The 22,680-nt window shown below is 37.2% G+C and overlaps 1 protein-coding gene across 1 annotated transcript in view; it reads left to right on the plus strand.

The window, feature by feature from the left end:
* Positions 1 to 991: 991 nt before the first annotated feature.
* TMX3 (thioredoxin related transmembrane protein 3) overlaps positions 992 to 22,680 on the plus strand; it is a 30,569-nt gene continuing 8,880 nt past the window's right edge. The window contains exons 1-14 of the mRNA XM_036405395.2: positions 992 to 1,276; positions 2,078 to 2,372; positions 2,593 to 2,647; positions 7,300 to 7,339; positions 8,323 to 8,446; positions 11,602 to 11,647; positions 12,591 to 12,671; positions 13,554 to 13,653; positions 13,906 to 13,983; positions 16,219 to 16,285; positions 18,248 to 18,346; positions 20,346 to 20,403; positions 21,113 to 21,166; positions 21,484 to 21,540. Coding sequence (XP_036261288.2) covers positions 992 to 1,276; positions 2,078 to 2,372; positions 2,593 to 2,647; positions 7,300 to 7,339; positions 8,323 to 8,446; positions 11,602 to 11,647; positions 12,591 to 12,671; positions 13,554 to 13,653; positions 13,906 to 13,983; positions 16,219 to 16,285; positions 18,248 to 18,346; positions 20,346 to 20,403; positions 21,113 to 21,166; positions 21,484 to 21,540 — 1,439 coding nt within the window. The remainder of the gene's footprint in view (positions 1,277 to 2,077; positions 2,373 to 2,592; positions 2,648 to 7,299; positions 7,340 to 8,322; positions 8,447 to 11,601; positions 11,648 to 12,590; positions 12,672 to 13,553; positions 13,654 to 13,905; positions 13,984 to 16,218; positions 16,286 to 18,247; positions 18,347 to 20,345; positions 20,404 to 21,112; positions 21,167 to 21,483; positions 21,541 to 22,680) is intronic.

A 22,680-nucleotide genomic window follows, 5' to 3' on the forward strand; every position in this document is an offset into this window, starting at 1 on the left:
TGTGGAAAGCAATGAGTAGCCCAGAGAACACATATCTACATCCATGTAAGTACAAGCACATGAGCACACACGCACAGAGCAGCCCAAAAATGAAGCAACTTCAGTGTCTGCAGGTTGTAGACATTATTCAAAGAGATAATAGACCCTATCATTAGACAAAAAGGCTTAAACACTTAATTCAGAGGAACTGGATGGTCCCTGGAAAGAATCCACCCTTTTCCAACAAACATTTGCATGTACAGCTGAGGAAAGTAATTCTAGTATAGGGAGAAAGGATAAGAGTTTACACTACAGGAATCAAAACTGAAATGGGATAGATCACAGAACCACAGAGAGGTTGTGGTTGGGAAGGACCTCTGGAAGTCCTTTGGTCCAAACTCTCTGCTCAGGCAGGACCATTTAGAGATGGTTGTTCAGGACCATGTCCAGGTGGATCATGAGTATCTCTGAGGTGGGAGACTGGTGGCCAACACTCAAGTCAGCCTCACAGTGAAGAAGTGTTTTCTCAAATTCTGAGAGAATTACCAGTGTTCCACTTTATGGCCCTTCCCTTTTGTCCCTGGGCACCACTGGCAAGAGCCCAGCTTTGGTCTATTTGCAGCCCCTTTCAGGTATTAACACACATTAATAAGGTTCCCCTAACCTAGTCTTTTCCAGGCTGAACAATCCCAGACCTGTTTTAATTGAAGTTTTTAAACAAGAAGTACTACTTGCCCTACCAGGACCTGCAGATCTGCATTGACAGAAAAAAACCCCCATAGCTGAAGATAGGAAAGACTAACAGGTTTGAACGAATGAGGGAATGACGCCGACATTAAAGTGAGCAAGTTTCACGCCCAAGTTTCACTGCTGAAGGAAGGCTGCTGACACAGCAGTGTAATAGATGTTATGAAATAATTCATGCTTAAAGAGAGAATGTATTTTATAAGATTGTAAAATCCAAACGAGTCTCTGACCACAAGCAGCCCAGGGACAGATGTCTACTTCGGCAATGTCCAAATTCCTGAAGGCATCAGGAGAACAATACCCTGTTTACCTAAACAGCAATTGTCCAGCCCAGCAGAGTGAAAGAAACTCTCATGCATATGCGGGGTTACCAAAGAAATCGGGGCACCCCTGCCTCAGGCATAATAAACTGTATAAAATAGCCTCGCTGGAAGCGGCACTCGTGAACAGAGGGAGGTCCAATGCCATAGGGGTCGGATCTGTGTTCACCCAGCGCCGATCCCGGGCTCGACGCTCTTTGGGCTGTGGTGGTTTTGAGGGCCGTATTTTGGTCGCGGAAAAAGATAAATAAAATCTTTTCGCATTTTTGATAATTTGGCTTTTCGATTGATCATTTCTAACAGCAGCAAGGCAGGGGGTGAGCTCTACCCAGGGCAGCGACCCAGCAACATGACAGGTGGCACATGTGTTCCTGCTGGAAGGAGGGCGAGGATTTGCTCTTCCAAATAAGCAGAGTGTGAAAAATGCATGTAATTTATGATTGGCTTTTCGCAAATATTAAAATGAATATTATATGTGTTGTGTTAGAAAGTAATGCTGTATGAATTCTCTTAAGTAGTGTGTTAAATATAGTCTTAGGTTATAAAAAATGTTAAAATAGAAGCGATGCTATGTAGGATACTTTTTTTAAAGAAAGGACCCGCAGCGAGATAGCAGTCACAGGACACCTAAATCTTTCAGAGAAAGAGAATTTATTGCCCTCTTATCAGAAGAAACGAACTTCTTCCCGCCTCGAAGGCGCTGTTACGATTCGGAGGAAGAAGTTGACGACGACCAGACAGAATCCTGTATTTGAATAGAATTTATGCATCTGTATGAAGTGTATGAATATTACAACAGGCTATTGCTTTTAAGGGTTAATCCTTTGTTAACGGGTGTCCTTTTTCGGGCTCGTGCTGCCCAGAAAAAGGTACCCGGACATCCGTAACTCTTTGTATTTATTGTCTCATATTGTCCTAATTCAATTTGCCCAAATTATTATTACTCTAATTGTATTACTATTTTTTTAACCATTTTATTACTATTAAACTTTTAAAGTTTTAAAAACAAGTGATTGGCGTTTTTCACACAGAGCGCTGGTTCAACGGAACGAGAGTCTCCCCGCTGGGGAGATGACAAGACACTATTCACCCCGCGTTCCTCCACCGTGCTGCGGTGCCACGCTTGTCTCCCTGCCGCCTCCTCGGGCGCCCCTCGGCAGGGCGAACACCCCGGAGCTGCGCCCGGAACCCGCCCCGCCGCCCGCGGCTCCCTCCGCGCCTGCGCCGTGGCGAGAGGTCGGCGCTTCCCCTTCCGGCCGTGCCGCGGCTCTGTCAACATGGCAGCGGCGCCGGGCGGGCGGCCGCGCTGCCTCCTCTGGGCGGCAGGTGACGGGCGGGCGGTGCCGGCTCCGCCGGGCTGGGCTGCAGGGCACAGCGGGGAAGAGCAGCGGGGCTGGGAGGCGGGCCGCGCTGGGGCAAGCAGGAGTGTAGGGAAGCGCTGGGGGCGTGAGGGGCCAGGAGGGAAGGGAGGCTGTCAGCTGGCGTGGGTGAGCGTCCCGGGTTGGTTCGAGCATCACTCACGGAACGCTTTTCCTTCCCCTCGCAGTGGTTGCACATGTGGTGGCGTCAGGTGCGGGTTTTGTGGAGGATCTAGATGAGTCGTAAGTATTGGGGTGTCTTGCCTAATTGCCAAGATGTCTTCTTGTGGGGAACATGACCCCCGACTTCGTGCGTAGTGTTCTCGTAGAGAAAGCTATACTGGAAAAGATTGTGATTTTTGTAGCAGGAAGGACAGAAAGGTTGTGGCCTGAAATATCATAGAATATTCTCTGTTGGAAGGGACCCAAAAGGATCACTGAAGTACAATTCCTGTTCCTGCACAGGACTCCCAGAAAGTCACACTGTGTGCCTGAGAATGTTGTCCAAACCCTTCTTGAGCTCTTGGTGCTGTGACCATTTCCCTGGGGAGCCTGTTTCAGAGCCTAAGCACCTGGCTGGGTGTAGAACATTTTCGTGATATCCAACCCAGACCTCACCAGCACAGCTTCATGCTGTTCTCTGGGGTCATGCCACTGGCCACCAGAGAGATCAGTTACTGCACCTCTGCTTCCTCTCTTGAGGAAGTTGTAGACTCCCATGAGGTCTCTCCTCCGTCTCACCTATTGAGGAGGTTCAATTAATGAAGCTGAGGAGGTTCAATTAATGAAGCTGAGGAACATTTTAATTTTTCAGCTTCTTTAAAGCTGTTACTGTGGTGGTGTTGCCAGAAATGTTCTTGGGCTTCCTTGCTTGTTCTTTCTTTCTGGTAGGGCAAATACATTGATGTGTTGGTGCTTGCCCCAAGTAAAAGCTGATTGCATTTAACCAAGTTATTCATTAGAGTTTGCAGCGTGGCTGCCATGAGAGGTTGGGAAAATGAGTCTTAAGTGCATTCATGCGTGGCCAGAAATGGAAGAGAGAAAAAGGCTGCAGGACTAGTTCATGGCTGCTTGAAGCCCCAGTAATATTTGTGTAAAAATGTGCCTTTATAACAGAATTAGTCCCAAGACTGTGCAGGAATTGAAGTGGCTGGTCCTGCCATGAACTTGGTTGTGTAGTGTCGCTGTTGGTGTACTGGTTTGCTGTAGCAGTTTGGTAGCTACACAGTTGCTATTTCCCATGAAAATTACCCAAATGTTTTTTTTTGGTCAGATTGTCAGGTTGATATCAAGTGCTACAGAGTGCAGCATGATTATTGGAATTGAAAGAGAAGGTATGACTGGTAGGGAGGAGAAGTTGGCATTAGATGACTGCTTTGGACTAAATTCAGCCAGTTAAAGGTGATGTTTTCATGAGGGTTCTATCCACAATAAATTGCATCAAAGAGCCAAAGTGTCAGGAAACCACTTACATTTTTACAATATTGTTTCTTAATCATAAGATCAGGTGAGGTACAGTGATTTTATGGGTGAGGGGATGGGAACATATGGAGGGAGTTCTCAGGAGAGACACAGCAGTGTCTCTGGTGTTGTGAAAAAACAGCTGAACCATGGGAACCGTGTGGACTTGATTTTAAAAGCTTGTTTTTAAAACATGCCCATATATTACAGACTGAAGATGCATTCGCTTAGCCTATCTGTGCTCCTACATCATGTTTCCACACGTGTGTATTTAAATATATCTGCCGTTCTGGAATGAAAAATCATGATTCTGTTGTCACATAACTTTTTTAAGTAACTGATAAAAGGAAATCGTATTTTAGAACACTTGAATTTTTCAATTACAGAACTATACAGATGCATGTATTTGCAATTGAGAATAAGAATTGAAGAATTGTTCAGACAGGTTTTGTGAGGGATTTTTTGAATTTTTTGTAGCTAGTTGGCAAGTGGGGAGAGAGGTCAGAAAAACAATTTAAATTTACTTGAAATTAAAATTTATTTTAAACAATTTAAATTTTAGTTTAATTTTGCTCCAAACCAGAGAGCAGTAACTGGGGAAGTTTCAAGTTTTCCATTTTATAGATGCCTAAACATTATGGATGTTCTGCTGTTGCCGAAAGCTCTGTGTTCTCTTGGGATTTTAGTAGTTGTGAACAGTGGGGACTAGTACAAAGTGCAGGTCCCATTTCTAAGCTTACAGGATATAGGAAAACAAGGAGCAGAGCAGAGCTGACAGAAGTGCCCAGCTGGGCTGCAGGAGGGATGCATAAAATGAGCTGTGGTTCCTCTTGGCTTGTGCTGCTCTGATAGCAGATCTGCTGCCTCAGGTCAGTAGGCATACTGTGATGGGTGTGGACTTGTTCTAGTGGCATAATGAAGCAGATAAGTAACCTGGCTTAAAAAGGAAGTTTTTTGTCTGTGGGGTGGCTCAAACCATGATCAGAAGCATCAGAAATGGTGCAAGGGGGAAGCAAGGAAGAGGTGCAGTAGCTGGGTTGTTTTAAGGCCCTTGGAATTGTGACCTTGGTGTTTAGTTTTGCTTCATGCTGGCTTCTTTTAATTGTTCATGATTAAATGCAGTGCTTGGTTTAAGTGGGGGCTGAGAGAACATTGGATCATGATCATGTAGCTGGGAAGATATATGGGTTTGAGACAAATAATTTTGATTCAAGGATGTGCAACATTTATGCCATCTTCCCATCAGTGTGATTGTGTTTCTGTCAGCTGACAGAGGCTTCCACAGAACAGTTAGAAGAGACACTGAAATTTTGTGCCTGGAAAGCATATTTATAGGGCCTAGAAACAGCATCTTCAGAAAATGCTTCACTGCTCATTTGTAGAGAGATTTCTGGTTTTCTTCAGCAGTGTGAAAGTGAACTTGCTTAATATTGTCTGGTAATTTAATCATTGAAGTTAGCAAAATTAGAGTGAGTTTTGATAGAGTTTTGTTGCACTTCAGATTTTAGTTTCTGTGGAAGTTGATTAAATAGGTGCTTGTAGGTAAGAAGTACATTGAAATTTATTATTATAAAAATGACAGTATTTTTTATACAATCTTAAGTCAAAAGTATTAAGTTCTGTTGGAAAGCTCAGCCTCCAGATGTTTAATTCTTTCTTTCTTTCTGTGTGCTGGCAAGGTTGCAGTCTACCTTTCTCAGTACTTTATTGCTCTTTACAATTTGCCATAACAGTTGTACTGTTGCAGAGGAAGGAGAACATATAGTTATAAATTCTTCTTATACAAAGAAAAAGTGATATGCTAAATTGAAGCACAGCCTAGGGTCTTATGATTCAGTAACTGCTTTCTACCTCTTGCATCATAGCCAATTATTTGGCATTGTAATTGGAAGTTAGCTGTAGCTCTGTTAGAGTTCTCAGGAGATGCTGGCCTCTTAGTGGTTCTTTCATTAGCTCTATAGTGCTTAGGGTGGTGAAGTAAATTTTTAGTGAGGTTGTCAACTAAGCAATTTTGTGACTTAAAAATGCTGCTTTCCTTTAGCAGGTCCATAGCATAGTCTCTGCAAATACCTTTCCTGCTGCTGTACAGGCGTTGCAGCCTTGGTATGCCATCAATAAAATAGGCTGGAATTTACCAGTGAAATGCTGCAATTGTGAGTTTCAAACACTCAACACTGTAATTAGATTGTATCCATGATTTCTGAATTATTTCTGTCAAACAGTAAGCCAATATCAGCATTAGTATTTCTTCAAGACCATTATGGACTATTACAGATTCATCTTTAAATGAAATATAATAAATTCTGCCTACTGCTTATGGGCCATTTATAGGCATGCTGCATATTGGGAACTGACAAGCTGGGCTATAACTTGTATTAATTGGATCATAGGTCCACGTTATGCATAATTATATGTAAACATCTCATTTTGCAAGAAGAGTGGTGCAGTAGAAATGTTGTATCATATATGCTATAGTGTGACTTTAGTCCCAGTCCTAGTCACTTACAAAGTCTGTCTTGTACAAAAATAAACCTTAGGCTAAAGTTCTAGCTAATTTAATTCTCTACACAGAGCTAGTTAACTAACGCAGTAATTCACCTGATCTCATAGTGACAACAGTGAAATGTGTAAGCAGCATTTTGGGAGATACCAAAGAACTTTGATTTATCAAGCTTAGTTTTGTATTAGAGATTTTAGAATTCAGTGACAGATTTACAGTTAATAAAACCAGTCAGTTGATTTAAATGCCATTTGTCTAGCATTAAGAAAATTCAGTAGTACCTTTTTTCTCTGGGTTTTATCAATGGCTTGATCATTTTTATTCCATTAACTTGGTTTCTTGGTTGTGTGCAACTTTAATAGAACTATAAACTGACACTTCTGTAGAAGAATGTTAAAGGAAATTGAACTAAAATTGCTTTGCAAATTAATATTAAAGATAATTTAGCTAGTTTATGTTTAGTAAAGCTAAGATTAACAGTTTAAACCAATGCTTGAAGGGTCTCTATTAGTTGATATATAAAAATACAACAACAAATATATCTAATATAACTAAGACAACTGAAAAATACTTTTTCCCCCTAGATTCCACATGCTAGTCAAATATCTTCTGTGTGTTTTGGTGTGTGTATTCTTATTTCTTCTTGCTGGTTTTATGTTTTGTTGTTTGTTTTGTTTTTTTTTTTTGTCTTGGGAAATAGTTAGAGAAAGTTAATTGGCACAGCTGTGTGTGTAGTGTCAGGTAGAGGGGCAATATTGCACTAAAAAATTAGCATCTCCTTTGTTTCTCCACCCTCAAAGAAAGAAACAAACCAGAAATCTTGTATCTATAGCTTTATATTAACATTACTGTAGACTTTTTCTTTTTACACATGCATTTCACTATTTTATTTTCAGATACATAACTTACTGCTTTCATTTTGTCCCCTTTCCAGGTTTAAAGAGAACCGTAAAGATGATATTTGGCTTGTAGATGTGAGTATCTAAGAAAAACGAGAAGATCTGCTGGTGGAACTCAAAAGACAGAATGCACAGTGCTACACTCTGTAGTCAGGCTGTTTCATTGCTTGGAAAATTGTTTGTACATGATGCAGAAAAGCTTCATGACAGTAATTCTGACAGGATAGATAAGCAATCTGTCTGCTGTTCAGGGTGACCAGGAATACGCTGAATAGACTGCTGAATAGGCTTCAGTCTATGTTTTGAGTCCTTTAAAAAGGAAAGCAGATTACCTAACACACTCAGTAGGTGATAACTTCTTTTGAGAAATTTTATAGTTCCTTTCATTAAATATATCAGCTGATTTGTGTTCTAGACTTTTGTTAGCACTGAAGGACCAAATATATGAGACCCCTGTTATTTTTCTAAATTATTTGGAATAATTCAGTGTCCCTTATTTCAGGGACAGAGAGTTTTTGAAAAGATTGAGTTTGCTTGTGAATGAGGTAACATTCCTTTTCTCACCCAAATATGTACTGTAATTCTCAAAATTGTATTACTCAGATTAGTGATTTTTGAGTGGGATATGAGCTACTTTGGAGTTATCAGCAGTGTATAGCAAAACAAAATCTAACTTTTTTATAATTGCGACCTTATCTTGTTATATCAAAACATTGATATCTACTGCCTGTTGACAAATTCATATTTCTGGTTAGATTGTTTATATGATCTTTTTACTTTCAAAAAAATGTTACCATGCAGTCTATTCCTAAATAAGAAATCATATAGTAGTGCAGCAATTTAATGTATTCTTTTCAAACTTGTGCATTCATATTAAAAGTAGGACTAAATCATAAATGCTGCTTGTCATGCTAACCTTGTAACTAACTTGCAATTTTGTTAAGACATAAGAAGTACAATGACTGGAAAATAAATCTTGCTAATAATTTGAGGGCTAATTGTAGAATGAATTTCTACTAATTTTTTTTTTTTTTTTGTGAAATGTATTTGCTTCTCAGTTTTATGCACCTTGGTGTGGCCATTGTAAGAAACTGGAGCCTGTGTGGAATGAAGTGGGCATAGAAATGAGAAACATGGGCTCTCCAGTAAAAGTTGGGAAAATGGATGCAACTTCCTTTTCTAGTAAGTATGGTTTGTTTAGGGCTAATTTCATCACAGCCTCTGTTTTGAAACTATTTTTTTTTCTTGTAGTTGTTCTTCTGTGTCATAGCACAAATATAGCACAAACAGTAATTGTAAAAAAAATTCCTAATTATTTTTCTTTCTAAAAGTGATAACTTTCTGTAGTATGTGCTTTTTATCACATTTGTTTCTGCTTGAGTAGGGAATTCTACCTGACAGACGGAAAGTAAAAGCTTCTCAAAGATCTGCTTTTGATATGCCTCTTAGAGTACTGTTATATAAGCATTTTTATGTGGTGTGTCTCTGGAGAGCATCCAGTTTTAGGTTCCTTCTATTACTGCTGGAGGAGTGCCCGTGCTCTTGCTCTTACTCATTTCAGGTAATCGGTCCTGAACCTGTTTCACAAAGCCTGCTGAAATAACTGAATTCATTGCATCAGTGATCACTGCTCAGTTGACTTCTTCCCATGTTTCTCTGTAAATGTCTTCTCAAAGAACCAGATTCAGTGCTTTCAGGGCTTCTTTGTTTGCTGATGTCTTTCATATGTATCAACCTTTTCAGAGAAAATCCCAAACCTTCCTTACTCAGAGAAGTGGTTTGGGTAGACGTGAGAGGATTGTTGAATGTTTAACAGTACTTCCTTTGTGTTTGTGTGCTTCTTTATTGTCAATTTGCTTAAATCTGTGGTGAACCTGGAGGATATTTAAAAGAGTAGGTGTAGGGAGGAGTGGGGCCCAAGTGAGATCTACGTGTAATAAAATTTTGTAAATACATGTGGTGTTTTTAATTATTATCCATTAAGTCTGGTTATTCAGTTTTGTTGTATTTGCCTAAAATGTTATGCAGAATACTTTTCTCAGTGGTATTCCAGTTTTTCCTGTGCTTAGATAGAGGAGAGTTTGGTCTTCTGAGATTAAAATGACTTTGTCTCAAAGACCAATTTATTACATATATCTTTTTCTATAAAACCAAATAAATATGTTTCATCTTAAAGATACTTATTTTCTATCGAAAGGTAAGTCTGGAGAATTAGAAGTTTCAAGTTCATGCAACCAGGTAACTTCAAAATTGGGAATACATTTCATGGTTCTCTGACTTTCCAGTCATGTATATAAAATTCTAAATCATATAAATTGTATAAAGTATTATCCTGAAATATTTGTATTCTTCATCCTGTTACTGAAATCTTGTGCTTTATACCTAGGACAGAATTGGTGCTATGTTTTTGTTATATAATTAACTTTTACTTATATAAAAATCACTAAAAGCTGCAAGGGTTCCTTTGTGTCCTGGAAAAGATTTTCTTCTTAGATTTGCTACTGGTTTCATAGTGTCTGATAAATCTTTTAAAATAGTTTTGTACTCTCATTTTGAAAGGGGAAATTTTACATCTGAATATGAAAAACTCAACTCCGCTTAATACCATTGCAATCTAAAGATTCTCTGAAATCAAAGTAATTCAGTCTTGAAAATATCAGAAGGAAATGCAGCTGTAATGTGTATGTGTCACTAGGAAGGAACACGAGTGGTTTGCACTGCATGGTTTGTGTTAATAATAAGAATATGAAGTGGTTTGAAAGAGCTGAACTTTGAGAAGCTTGTTGTCAGAGAGCTGAGATCACAGGTGTACATATAAATCATCCAGTAAATGTTACCTCTGGTAGCTCTGTGGATTGAGGATACAGCTCTTGCATCAACAGAGCAGTCATCTGCTGTGGTATCAGTTTAATTTTCAAGGCGTTTAGCCTCAGGAGTCCACTGTGTGTGAGCAGAGTAGAAATACATCACACCTAAGGCTGGCACAATTGCTGCTGTTTGCCTGTACTGTATTCTTCATATCAAGAAGTAGAGGTGTTGATATAAGTAAGTAATTTCCATGAAGATGAGAGAATTTTGGTAATCCCTATGGCTGGAATGTTTAGAAAAAGTATTAAAAATTGTCTCTTCTTGATCTCCAAAGCACACACAAGAGCTGTACCAGGAGAAATAAACTGTTGACAGCTCTTGTGATTGAATGTTCTAATACACATTTTAATGCATTGTAGTTCTGTGTAGTAGAGCTGTAAGAGAAAATTGATCCTCATATGTGTATTTCTTAGAACAGTTGTATTTGATTAGATGCCTGTAGGTGTGCTGCTAGTTTTATTTGTAGTGCTGTGCAATAAGGTACTTGCACCTGATCCAGGTGAACAACCTTAGGGTCAATTTCTAAACTCTTTGCACACCAGATGTCCAACATGTGTTTGCCACGGCACGTTGTTAGTAGCTTCAGAATGGTTTTGTAACAAGCATTGATTCTAGGTACTTTCTGAGTGCAGAGATTGTTACTCAACAGGGAGTTGCACAAGTATTGCCACAATCTTAGACTTATTTAATCCTTTTTTGAGACTGTGTAGTTTAATTTTGGGAAAAAAACCTGAATTTGCTGGAAAGTATAGTTTAAGGTGGCTGTTGCTACTTTCACAAGTGGAAGGGTAGTTGCAAATTATACTCCTCCAATTGCTGGAAGCAAGATAGAAGTTTTTAAAAAGATCTCAGGTGAGGGAAAAAGTTCTGCAGTTGTCTTACTTTTAATCACTTCAGTAAGCAGCAGGTGCTTTCTAAGCATCTGCTTAGAAAGCGCCTGCTTCTGGTAAGGTTCATGATAGTAGACATTTACTTGTGTGGAATATGATTTAAAAACATTTTTTTTAATAACTGCAGTATGATTCTGCACTTCCCATTAGCCATTACTCTAGCATTTGACTAGTTAATTGTCTTCTGTTTTTTCAAGCATTAGTATTTACAGTTCTTCATCCTCAATGCTTATTTTTTGCCTCTTATATTTTCTGTCAATATTATGTGCATATTCAATGCATGCTACTTTTGGTAAAAGCAGACCAAGCATGTCTGTCCAGAAGATTCTCATGACATTTGAGTTGTGGCACATGAATTGGAAGGCTATCCTGGCACCTTTAGCACCTCTGAAAGAAGTCCAAAATTTAATGATGTAGCTTAATAACAGCAAGCTTTTCTTTGTAAGCAAGTAAAGTAATCCATATTGAGCTAAGTGGTATTTTTTTCATTTGTTTATGTGGCTTGAATAGTAAAACATGTTTAAAGATTAAGGTAGGAGAGAAAAAAAAGTCACTTTGGCATGAACTCATTTCTTTCAGGTATTGCATCTGAATTTGGAGTGCGAGGCTATCCAACAATTAAGCTGTAAGTCGATCCTTCCTATTGAATTTCTATCAATGATTTCATGACAAAAAATTAAAAATAGCCCTGTCCATTTAGAATTCTCAAACTAATGTATAGTCCAGTACAATGTCACATTAAATAAAGACTCAATGCTTCTGTGTACTTTTTACTGTCGACATACTGGGTATTTTAGCAGGTTATTCTTTAGGCAAACAGTATTCCTAATATGTGATAATAAATCTTGTCAAGTTAGTTTTTCTCAGAATAGGAAGCAGAGATGTTCAGTTTGATAATCTTAAAGGATGAAAGTTTTCATGCCATGAGAAATTGAAAATTCCTCTGAATTTCCTGAATCTGTATGGATTCAAAGAAAGCCTGTCAGAATTAGTAAAACTTACTTGAATACTTTGCTAATACAAGCATGCAACACCCCCTTTCAACAGAATACCGTAAGCTGACCAACACTTCACTGAAACATAATACGTAAATTTGAAAGGTTTTGCAGATTATTTGATACATTTTAATTATAAAAAGCATTAAAGAAGTTTATATGATTTCCTTTCATAAGGACTAATCCCTGAGTAGTATAAATGTTGAGTGAGTTGAGTTTGGTTGGCGTGTGGGGTGTTTCATCATTTTAGGGAGGCTTTTTAATATGGTCATAAACAAGTGTTCTAAATTATCACTTACAAAGTAAATGAGCACTGTGCACTAGAAGAAAGAATTGTAGAAGGATTTTAAGTATTTAACAAGTCAGTAAATCAGATACTGTGTAAATAAGCTTTTATTCTATAATTCCATTGTATTGCATTATTGAGTTTTATATTTTACTGACCACTTCTTTGGCTTATCACTTGCTGAAAGGTGACTGTAGTAAAGATGTGAAGGTTGAGAAACCTTATATGTATGCATGTCGTTTAGATGATTGCTTTTCTGTTCTTTTTTTGTCTTTCTATTTATCCAGCTTGAAAGGTGACTTGGCATACAACTACAGAGGACCTAGAACCAAAGATGATATAATTGAATTTGCTAATAGAGTGGCAGGGTAAGTATACTCTTCTCAGAGACTGGTTCTGCTGACTTCAAACTTATGTGGGACTTTGAGGTAGGCCAAGACTTATTTAAAAAGAGCAAGATACTGAAGTAAAAAACTGTATGTACTATGTGTGTGGCTGCATGGAAGACTGGTGCTAATTTAAGATTATTTATTTATAAGGCCACATTTCCTGGATGTTGTGCTTACATTCAGAATTTTCTCTCTCAAATGATGGAGACTTTACTGTGGCCTTCCACTGTATAAGGGCATTTTCTAAGAAAGACAAAGAGTTTTTATCAAGGTCTGTACTGACAGGATAAGGGGAAATGGTTTTAAACAGAAAGAGAATAGGTTTAGAAAAAGTATTAGGAAGAAATTCTCTACAGTGAGGATGTTGAGACACTGGAACCAATTGCCCAGTAAAGTTTTGGATGCCCCATCTCTGGAAGTGTTCAAGGCCAGTTTGTGTGGGGCTCTGAGGAACCTGATCTGGTGAAAGATGTCCCTGCTCATGGTGGCAGGGTTGGACCAGATGATCTTTAAGGTCGCTTCCACTCTAGCCCAATCTGTGATTCTTTCACCAGTAAAAGGCATGCATGTTTACATTGTAGTAGCATTTTGTAGTAAGATTTGAATTTCATATTTAAACATGCTCTCTGATGAACATGACATGTTATTTGGTGGGGGGTGGGAATGTTCTTTTTTTCTTCTAGTATAAAATAGAATAATAACATGAAAAACTAAATTAATTTTGCATTTGGGAATTTATTTTTTTGAAAAACAGCACCAAAAACTGTATGACACTTCACATTTTCTTGTGAATTTTTATTTGTTTGGGTGTTGCAGGTTGCACAAACTGAGATTTTTCTATGTCTTTGTTTCTCTTTCCAGACCTCTCATCAGGCCACTTCCTAGCCAGCATATGTTTGAGCATGTGCAAAAGAGACATCGTGTACTTTTTGTGTATGTTGGTGGTGAATCTCCATTAAAGGTTTGAAGCTTGATTAAATAAAATGACTTCTTTTGGCTATTTAGGGAGTAATTTTAAAAATCTTTCAAAAGACTGAAGTGCATGGTTGTAACAAATTCTTGGGTTTTTTTACATTTATTAAAGTGCTTTTACAATCTTACGCCATAAACATGTTTTCAAATTGCTCTTTGAAGATAAGGTGTGTGACAAAGCTTTTGTTTGACACATACTAAAAGTTCAGAAATTAAAAAGACATTGTTTGTATTTTTTCAGGAAAAATACATTGAGGTTGCTTCAGAACTAATAGTTTATACATACTTTTTTTCTGCCTCAGAAGATGTGCTGCCTGAGGTAAGCTGTTTCCATTCCTACTGCTTCCCCAGAAATGGCATTTTTCTCCTCCTCTAAGTAATTTTGCTGTTTTGATGGCACAGAGGTGGCTTCTTACAGTATGTTTACTTTGGTAGATACCTAAGTAAATACACTGAAACATGTAATGTTTGACTCTATATGGGAAAAGAATACAACCCAAATTCCAGTCTGTCATTGCTTTGTTTTGGCCAAAATACTTGTTCAGTCATATTAATAAAATTAATCAGAGGATGAGCAGAACTCACAGTGTGGGCCACAGAACTTGCTCAAGAAAGTAGATACTTGGATTTTTAGCCAGTGCAAAACTCTTGTTGCTCCCAACAGTCTTTTCACCAAACACTTTTACAGCTAATTAGGTGGTTTGTAGCATGAATTACTGCTGTTTCCTTAGTTATCAGAAGTAAGTGAAAAGGTAAGTTATTTTCATCTTGTACAGTGCAGCTGATCAACACATTAATCTGCCCCAGGCATCAGCCAATCCAGTCCACTGGCTGCAGAATTCTCTTGTGGCTTTTTTTAAGGCTTCTGTGATAAGGAAATTGTTTACAGTTCACCACAAGGGTGTAAAAAATTGATTTTACTGTAGTAAGTCTAACCATTGTTGCTTACTTATTGAAGCAAAATTAAAAGGCTTTTTCATTTATTGTTATCTCCAAGTGAGACCTAAGTCTGCCCCATGCCTACTAACATGTGACTTTGAAGTTAGTTGGTGATTAATGGGGCATAATTTGGTTTGTTGTTTCGTGGGGTTTTTTTTTAGGCAGCTGCATTTTACAACACCATAAGTAGAACTGGCCTCATTACAAATAGTATATTGTTAGTTCTCCAGAAGCCTTGTATCAAAAGCTACCTTAATTTAAATATTGCTATTTGCAGTTCAGCTCCAGCTGAGCAAGAAGGGTATCTGTTCAGTTTGCAGTGGAAAGAGTAAAAAAGGCTGGAAGTCTTTGAGGTTCTGTGATCACACTGATGTAAGCAGTGAGCTTTTTTTCCCACAGAGGGTAATTTCCCATCAGTGTCCTTTAAGCTGAAGTAGTGATGGTGTTCAGTATTCTATGGAGAGAAGCAAAAATGTTCAGAAATTTTTAGTTGTGAGTTGTAATGAGCCTTTGCATCACGGTGATCACTGTTAGGCTTTGTTTCATCACCTTAGGGAATATTGTTCCAAGCTTAAGGCATCTTTCTCAAGCTTTAAGCTGTGCACAAATTGATTTGTCCTTCAACAATGTTAAATTAGGTTTTGGGCAAGTGAGAGAACAAAGCATCATCTGGGACTACCTTCTTGATTGTTCATATCAGCTATTATATTATAAATTACTGCTTTTAACTTCCTTAACGTAAAAGAAAGTTCATGCAGAATGACAGAAGACATGTCATTTGGAAATTATGCTGTCCTTTACCTTTCCAAAACATCAGTAAATCAGATGATTCAGATTACATGATCAAAATTAAGCTTATGATGTAGTTCTTTCTTAACCACAGATGCTGTTAATATTTTAGCTTAGAATGCTAGCAAGCTGTAAGAAGTAGATACAGTATTTTTTCTATGGCAGTTCACTAAAAACATGAGCTGAATAAAATTATTTTGAGTTCTAAGAAGAAAGGTTCTACAGCTTGTTTTTTAGTATGTTGCTGGCCATCTTAAATGCCATGTTAGCATGGTAACACAGGCTTCTGTTATTTGTCTAAATGAGGTCTGTTTGCAGCCCTGTGTGCTGAAGCTTTTTTCTTTATATTCCCGTCAGTCTGAAGCACAGGAAATAGCCCAGATTTAGTGGCACATGTTACTGGTGGAACTATTTTAGTCTGCAAATTGAGGGTCCATTTAGTAGAAGCAGCAGTATGACAGGTGTGCTGACAACAGCACAAATTGTGAACTGAGAGCATGATTTATAAAACCCTCAAGTTACAATTTCCTATCTAGAGTCCATGCCCAATCCATAAACTGTTGTTCATGCTACTGCAGATATCAGTAAGAACCACATTTCTTTTATGCTTTGTGAGATCCACCTCTCAAAAATATATTTATGTTGCATTATTTTTAATATACAGAAAGCTGATAAATTTATCTTAGTACATTTAGACAGAAAATATTTAGGTATACTTAGAGATATTCCCCATGAACTACATTTACATGTTTTCAGATGTTTTGTTTTTGTTTTGTTTAAAAATCTTTTAATCTTCCATGGATTAATTAAAAACTGACTCTTTCAGTATGTGACATTGCCTGAATTACCTGCTGTGATGGTCTTCAAAGATGGAACTTACTTTGTTTATGATGGTAAGTAAAAGTGGACATTACCTTAAGACAAGATATTTAAAGCATATATGGAGAAACTGGAGGAGTTGGGATTTTTTTGAAGCATATGTAGGGATGCTTGGAAATTGCCCAGTTTTAGGATAAATAGCAGCTCTTTCATGAAGGAAAAGAAAAAAAAAATTACTAGTTCTTCCACAACAAAATGCAAGGAATTTTGCATTGCAAGGAATTTTGCATTTTGCAATGCAAGCAATACTGAAGTTGAAATGGTGATGTTTGCTTTATGTTTGCAGTAAGATGTAGCTTCCAATATTACAGTTTTGCCTGCATTAACATACTTAGAAAAGTTACTGCTTCCCTCACTGTACAAATTCATCATATACATAGACTACTTTTCCTGGTTTGTTCAGTGTGTAAGCTGTAGAAAGGCCACCTGAAACTAGCAGTATTTTATAGCACTGCTATTTCTACGGTGTATATATGCAGTACATAAGGCCAGTGCACCTGCCACTGCTGTAAAAGTGTGTATCTGTATATATGTGTGCATATCCATATAGAAGTATTATATTGTGCTCAGACTGTACCATAAGACATGTTAGAAGCACATCCTCATAGTTACATTGCATAGCCTGGGCTTGTAAGCACACCCCTTACTTTCAAAAGCATCTCCTCTTGATTCAGATTGTTTCAAATGCAAGTTTTCACTTTAAGTTGGAAATGTATCACTCAGATCATTCTGCAGGTTTAATTTCATAGGATAAGTAGTATTCTTTGTGACCTTGTAGAATGGATGTACTTGTCTTCCTTTTCAGTTTGTTGCCTCCAGATAAAAATTCACTCTACAGCCTCCGTGATTTGCATTTAATTTTTTTGATCTCTTTTAGGAATTTGGGAGAAGGAAAGCTTGTCAGAGAAACACTTCTTTTGCTGTGTGGCCTGCTTTCTTTTTCCACACCTTCTAAAACAATTGCAAAAACTGTAATAATTCAGGCTTTTAATTTACTTTGTAAAAACTTTACTTCTACATGATATACCAGAAACAATATTGGAAGTCAAACAAATCATGAAGATGCAGTTTGAGACTGAATAAAGTTTTATGTGCAACTGTTACGACTGGCAGAAATATGAAGAGCTCTCTATAAGGAAAAAGTTACAGCAAAATGCACTCAGTGCTCTGACCTTTGTCTGGTTTTGTTTTGGGTTTTTTCCTTCTCCATAGTAGGGGAAATGGATGCAGATCCATGGGATGCATTATGCTTAGAATTGCTTGCTGCTACCTTGCGGCAGATAATTGTTAACCTGAAATTATTGATACTTAGGTCTACAATAGGATTTAAGGCAATTTATTTATTGTGCATTTGTTTGCATAAAATGCAGCATATATTATATACGTTCTACTTTTTTACTTGTGGTTTAGATCTGTTTGATGGTATATATTAGAATTTAATTCTTAATAGGTTAACACATCTAGGATCTTAAGCTAGCCTTCAGTGGATTGTCAGTCATACATGATTATTTGTTCATTTACATTCACAGTGCTGTTTAATGCATCTGCTTTTTCTTGATCTTTTTGTTTCATTTAAGGACTCTCACAAATACTGCTTTCTGTATTTTTGTGTCTCTACTTTGTTTGAAACTTGACAAGTGATGTACACACACCTCTTTAAAAGCAGGGTTTGAACCTGTTACTTTCTGCACTGGGTCACAGTTAGCTTCTAATATAGTATCATTTATCCTTGATTTGGAAAATAAAATAATCAAATCAACTTTTCATGCTTTTCTATAATATGCTTTTTTGTTCAATGGTTGAAAATAGCTTTAGAAGTTTTAAAACTTAAAATGCCCATAGAAGTATGATAATTGATGTAACAAAGGTAAAAGGAAAAAGGGAGAAAAAATAGTGGTTGCCTCAATAGTACTGAAATAGTAAATCTGATGGCCCATTTCTTAAAAAAATTTAATCTTTTTTTTTTTTTTTGTCAGAGTATGAAGATGGTGATTTGTCATCCTGGATAAACAGAGAAAGATTTCAAGGCTACCTTCATGTCGATGGCTTTACACTGTATGAACTTGGAGATACAGGTGAGATGCTGCTGCTGCTGCTAAACCATTTGACACTATGTACTAAACAGTAAGAAAAGTCAAAAGTGTATTAAGAACATGTTTTTAAACTTTAGAAATTGATCAATATCAGAGTAGAGCTGATAGTGGCAGTATTTTGTTGATGTTGGACTGACCTGTGACTAGAGGTTTCACACACAGTCTACACTAGTCCATTCCTCACAACATAAAAGTTAGTGTGTCTAATCCTGTGATAATCACAAAAATTAGTAGGACTTTTAATTTAAGAGCACCTTACATTTTGCTTAAGTTTCATATTACCTCTTGGAATACAGGGAATTTTAAAACTAGATTTAGAAGTATCAAATATGGATTGTCCAAATATCTTGTTTCTAGTGGATTTAGATATCTTTGAAATAGATGTGGCAAGAAAGGGAGAGGAGCATGTATTGAAGTGCACTTGTCCCAGAAAACTTCAACTTTCCTTTAGCAAAAGTTCTGCAGGCCAAATGAAAATTTTGCAGCCAGGTGACCTCTGGCAAAGGCACACGACTTGTACTGTTCTTAAGGTGTATATACACTGAGGTACCAGTAGAAATACTGTAAGTGTTGATTTTTCCAGGCCAGGACATCTTAACACCTATATTCTATTTCAAAATACTTGGATTCAATCAATACTGAGTTCTTTTAGGTTTTAAAGAGTATGAAGCATCTATGTTCTTACATGTTTATAAAGCTAATATTGTTACACCTACATTTTGAATGGTTATTTACAGAAATGCTGTTGCGAGTTGTTTAAATATAAGTTATTTCTTCCTGTTACATTTTTGACTAACAATTCCTCAAAAACAAAACCCCAAAACTTTATTAATACACTGGAGAAGCCATCATTTACTTTAAAGAGCTTTATGTATTAATACATAGTACCTGGAATTTCTTTTGCAGTCTAAAGGCCATTAGTTGTCTCCTGGTGTATTTATTAGGTAACGTCTTAGGGTGGAAAGAAATGGAAAGAAATTGAGAATTGATGTATGGAAGAAGTGAAATGGGGAGAAGCTACTATTTCACAAGGAATTACGGGAGTGAATCATAAGTCTTCCCTTAAAACCTTTCAGTATTACTTGAACAAGAGTGACTTTTTATTTTTGAGGGGAATGCTTCCTGTGGCATGGTAGGAACTGAGCAATTGATTGTCTTGATGGGGAGGGTTTTGAGTGAATTGTGGCATCTGGAGAGAACTGAAAAATCAGCCCTCTGGAGCCTTGGGTTAATCTGGTTGATGACTGACTGCACTGTTAACAGTTCTGCTTTCCTAACTGCAAGGGCTTGATCTGGAGAAACCTTGGCCAGCTTTTTAAACATACTTTTATCTGATTTACCATACTACTCTTTGGGTTTGGAGGTTTTTTTTTCTTTTAATCAGAAAAACTTCACAAAGTAAATCTTGAAGAGATTGGTATATTCTGGTGTTGACCTTTAAGCTCATCTGACAGAGGTCTGTGAACTAAATTGTGTTTCTGATGTCATGAATTTTGGGCTCTGCCAGTACGTTTTCCAATTTTTTTCCCCTTAATGCTCACAACAGTATGAAAAATAATTGTTATTAAATCCATACAGTAGTGATTTAATCACTTACAATCAGTTTGTAATTGCTGCTGTATAATACAGATCTCCATAGCCTCATATTTAGGTGTATGCAAACATGCAGCTTGAGTAGGAAATAATTTTTTATCTGCATTTTCTCCCTTTTAACTTCTTTCTATGGAACTTCTTTCTATATTGCATTTTCATGCAATGCCAGTGGTGTAGCATTGAGCTCCATCTTAATTTATTTATTTTCAGTAGCTTTAAGACCACAGCTTGGTCAGCTTGAAGAGGCTCTTTGGCTGTGATTCTTGTTTATACTTAAAAACTAATTCCTGTCCCTGCAAAGTACCTGATCTTCTAAGTTGACGTATTTCCCATTGGAGAATGTGTGTTTCTTTTTAAATGGTTTCAAGAATTTTATTTCTTATTTTAGGAAAACTTGTGGCTATCGCAGTCATTGATGATAAAAACTCTTCAGTGGAACATACCAGGTACAGAATTAAGTATTGGTGACACTATGGGAGAGATGTGCTGGTATGACATAGGGAAGTTTGGAAGTTGCTTAAATATTGAGAAATATGGGTTAAATGAGTGGGTTAAACTTGTAAATGTTCTGACTTAGTGTACTAATTTTACTTAATTTATGGCTTGGTTGAAGCGCATGTGAGTTCACTGAGATGGTGGGAGTTCCTGTATCACCCTTCTGCCATTTGTTAATGGGATCACAGGAGCAAATGATGATCTCATAGCTTTTAAAAGCTATTGTGTCACCTTTTAAACAAAGACAAAAGTGCTTGAGTTCTGATGACTTTGAGATGAACTCAGTGAGTTTAAACAAATGACTGTGCTTCAGTTCACTCAAATTGAAAATTAAGCTAGTGATGCTTATATATTAGTTGTCTGTGGAACTTTAAACAAGGGATGTTTTTGCTGGGGTTGGAGTTTGCCAAAGAGGCTGAGAGGAACAAGACCTTCCCTCGTCCCATTCTGGTTGCATATACAGACTCAAAAAATACTGTTCAAATACTGTGTATGCTATTTTCAACCTTTAGGAACTAAGCAAGATGAACAAGGTATTTTTTGATAGTCCTTGTTGCTGATGAGGTACGAATTGCTGCTTACTGGGGAAATCTCAATGTTTATTATTTGTATTTAGAAGGAGTTTATCCTGGATATTCATGCCAATTTTTTTCCTTTCAGATTAAAGTCTATTATTCAGGAAGTTGCCAGAGATTATCGGGATCACTTTCACAGGTAGACACACATGGGACTCTGATGTTTTAATGCTTCTTCTGCATTAATCTTTCTAACACAGCAGTCACTTTTTTTTTTTCCTAAGTGAAAAACGTTACAGTGTGTGCTTTTATATTTTTATACTGATATTTAAACCATTTCATTAACTGACTGTGTTTCATAATGTTGTGTTCCAGATCATCACTTCTTTTGAATTACATTTCTAAGTGTGTGCTCTCATTTTCAGTTATAGGAAAAATATTAATGGAGAACTTTTACTGAAACCCACTATTGTGTTTTCTTTTTCATCATTTTATTTTTAACTGCTTCTCTTTCAGGGATTTCCAGTTTGGCCATATGGATGGAAATGATTACATTAATAGTTTACTAATGGAGTAAGTAAATTCTTATTTGAACTTTCTTTCTTTGGTTGTATTTGTTACCAAATGTATTTAATTGATAATAATCTTACAGAAAGTTCTTGGCTTTCATGACTTAAAAAAAAAAAACCACTGTCATCAGAATTCAGCCTGGGCTGTAGTATCAATTAATTGTTAAATTAAATGGTATAAATATATAATTTAATGTTAGATGTTTGGCTTACTGATAATGCTGATTGAAAAAGCTTATCTTTTAGGTCTACTTTGTTAAATTACTGTTAGAGTTGTGAGGCTTTCTTTCTTGATGTATTTTTATGACGTGCATAGAAACGCACCTCAGCAGAGAAGCATAGAATGCATGGAAGATGCTGTCTGCACTTGATATGTACATGGTATATTTTGAAATATATAAGTGGTTTAACAAGATGCTTGACAGTTGCCCTTACTATGATCCTTTTCAAAAAAATGCATAATTAGAGAGTTGAGTTGCTTGGCTTTTGTAGTTCTCTACTTCTCCTCTGGCCTTTGGAGATCTGAAAGAAACAAAAACCAGGAGTCAGTCTGTAAGTTTTCCAAATCCATTTCTCGGGGATCACAACATTATTAAGCATGTGTTCATGATCCCTAAAGATTATAGGAGCTTCATAGGGACCCAAAAGCACAAGGTCTGTATTTCTGTAGAATGTCTGTAGATTAACACCTGCTTTAAAAACAACTGTCTCTCCATTAAAATTATGTGATTTGATTGAGCCAGTGCTTTATAATTGCCAAAAGTGAGACCTTCCTCACTTGCTTAATTGCTTCTCCTGTGCAGGCTCTTATGTCTGTCTGCTGAGCTCTTCCATCCTGTTTATCTGTCAGTAAAGTGTCTGGTTTTTGGTCTGAGCAAGTAGGGAAGTTATTTTGCTGATTCAACAACGTTTTCCCTTCTACTCTGCTGAGTACCAGCACAGATGTGCAGAGAAGTAGGGGAGGGAGATGAGATATTTAGGAGGAAGGAAATTAAGGGAAAAAAGACAGAACTGCCACTTGGAGTGGTAGTGATCTAGTGGCAAGGTCTGTTCAGCTCATTTGTTTCACTGAATCTGCAAAATGCCTGATTTTATTATTTGTAGTATATGGAAAGTTCTGGTTCAAGTACTCACTGGTTTTTAA

The sequence above is a fragment of the Molothrus ater genome, chromosome 1, assembly GCF_012460135.2.
Source record: "Molothrus ater isolate BHLD 08-10-18 breed brown headed cowbird chromosome 1, BPBGC_Mater_1.1, whole genome shotgun sequence".
Classification (NCBI taxonomy): Eukaryota; Metazoa; Chordata; class Aves; order Passeriformes; family Icteridae; genus Molothrus; species Molothrus ater.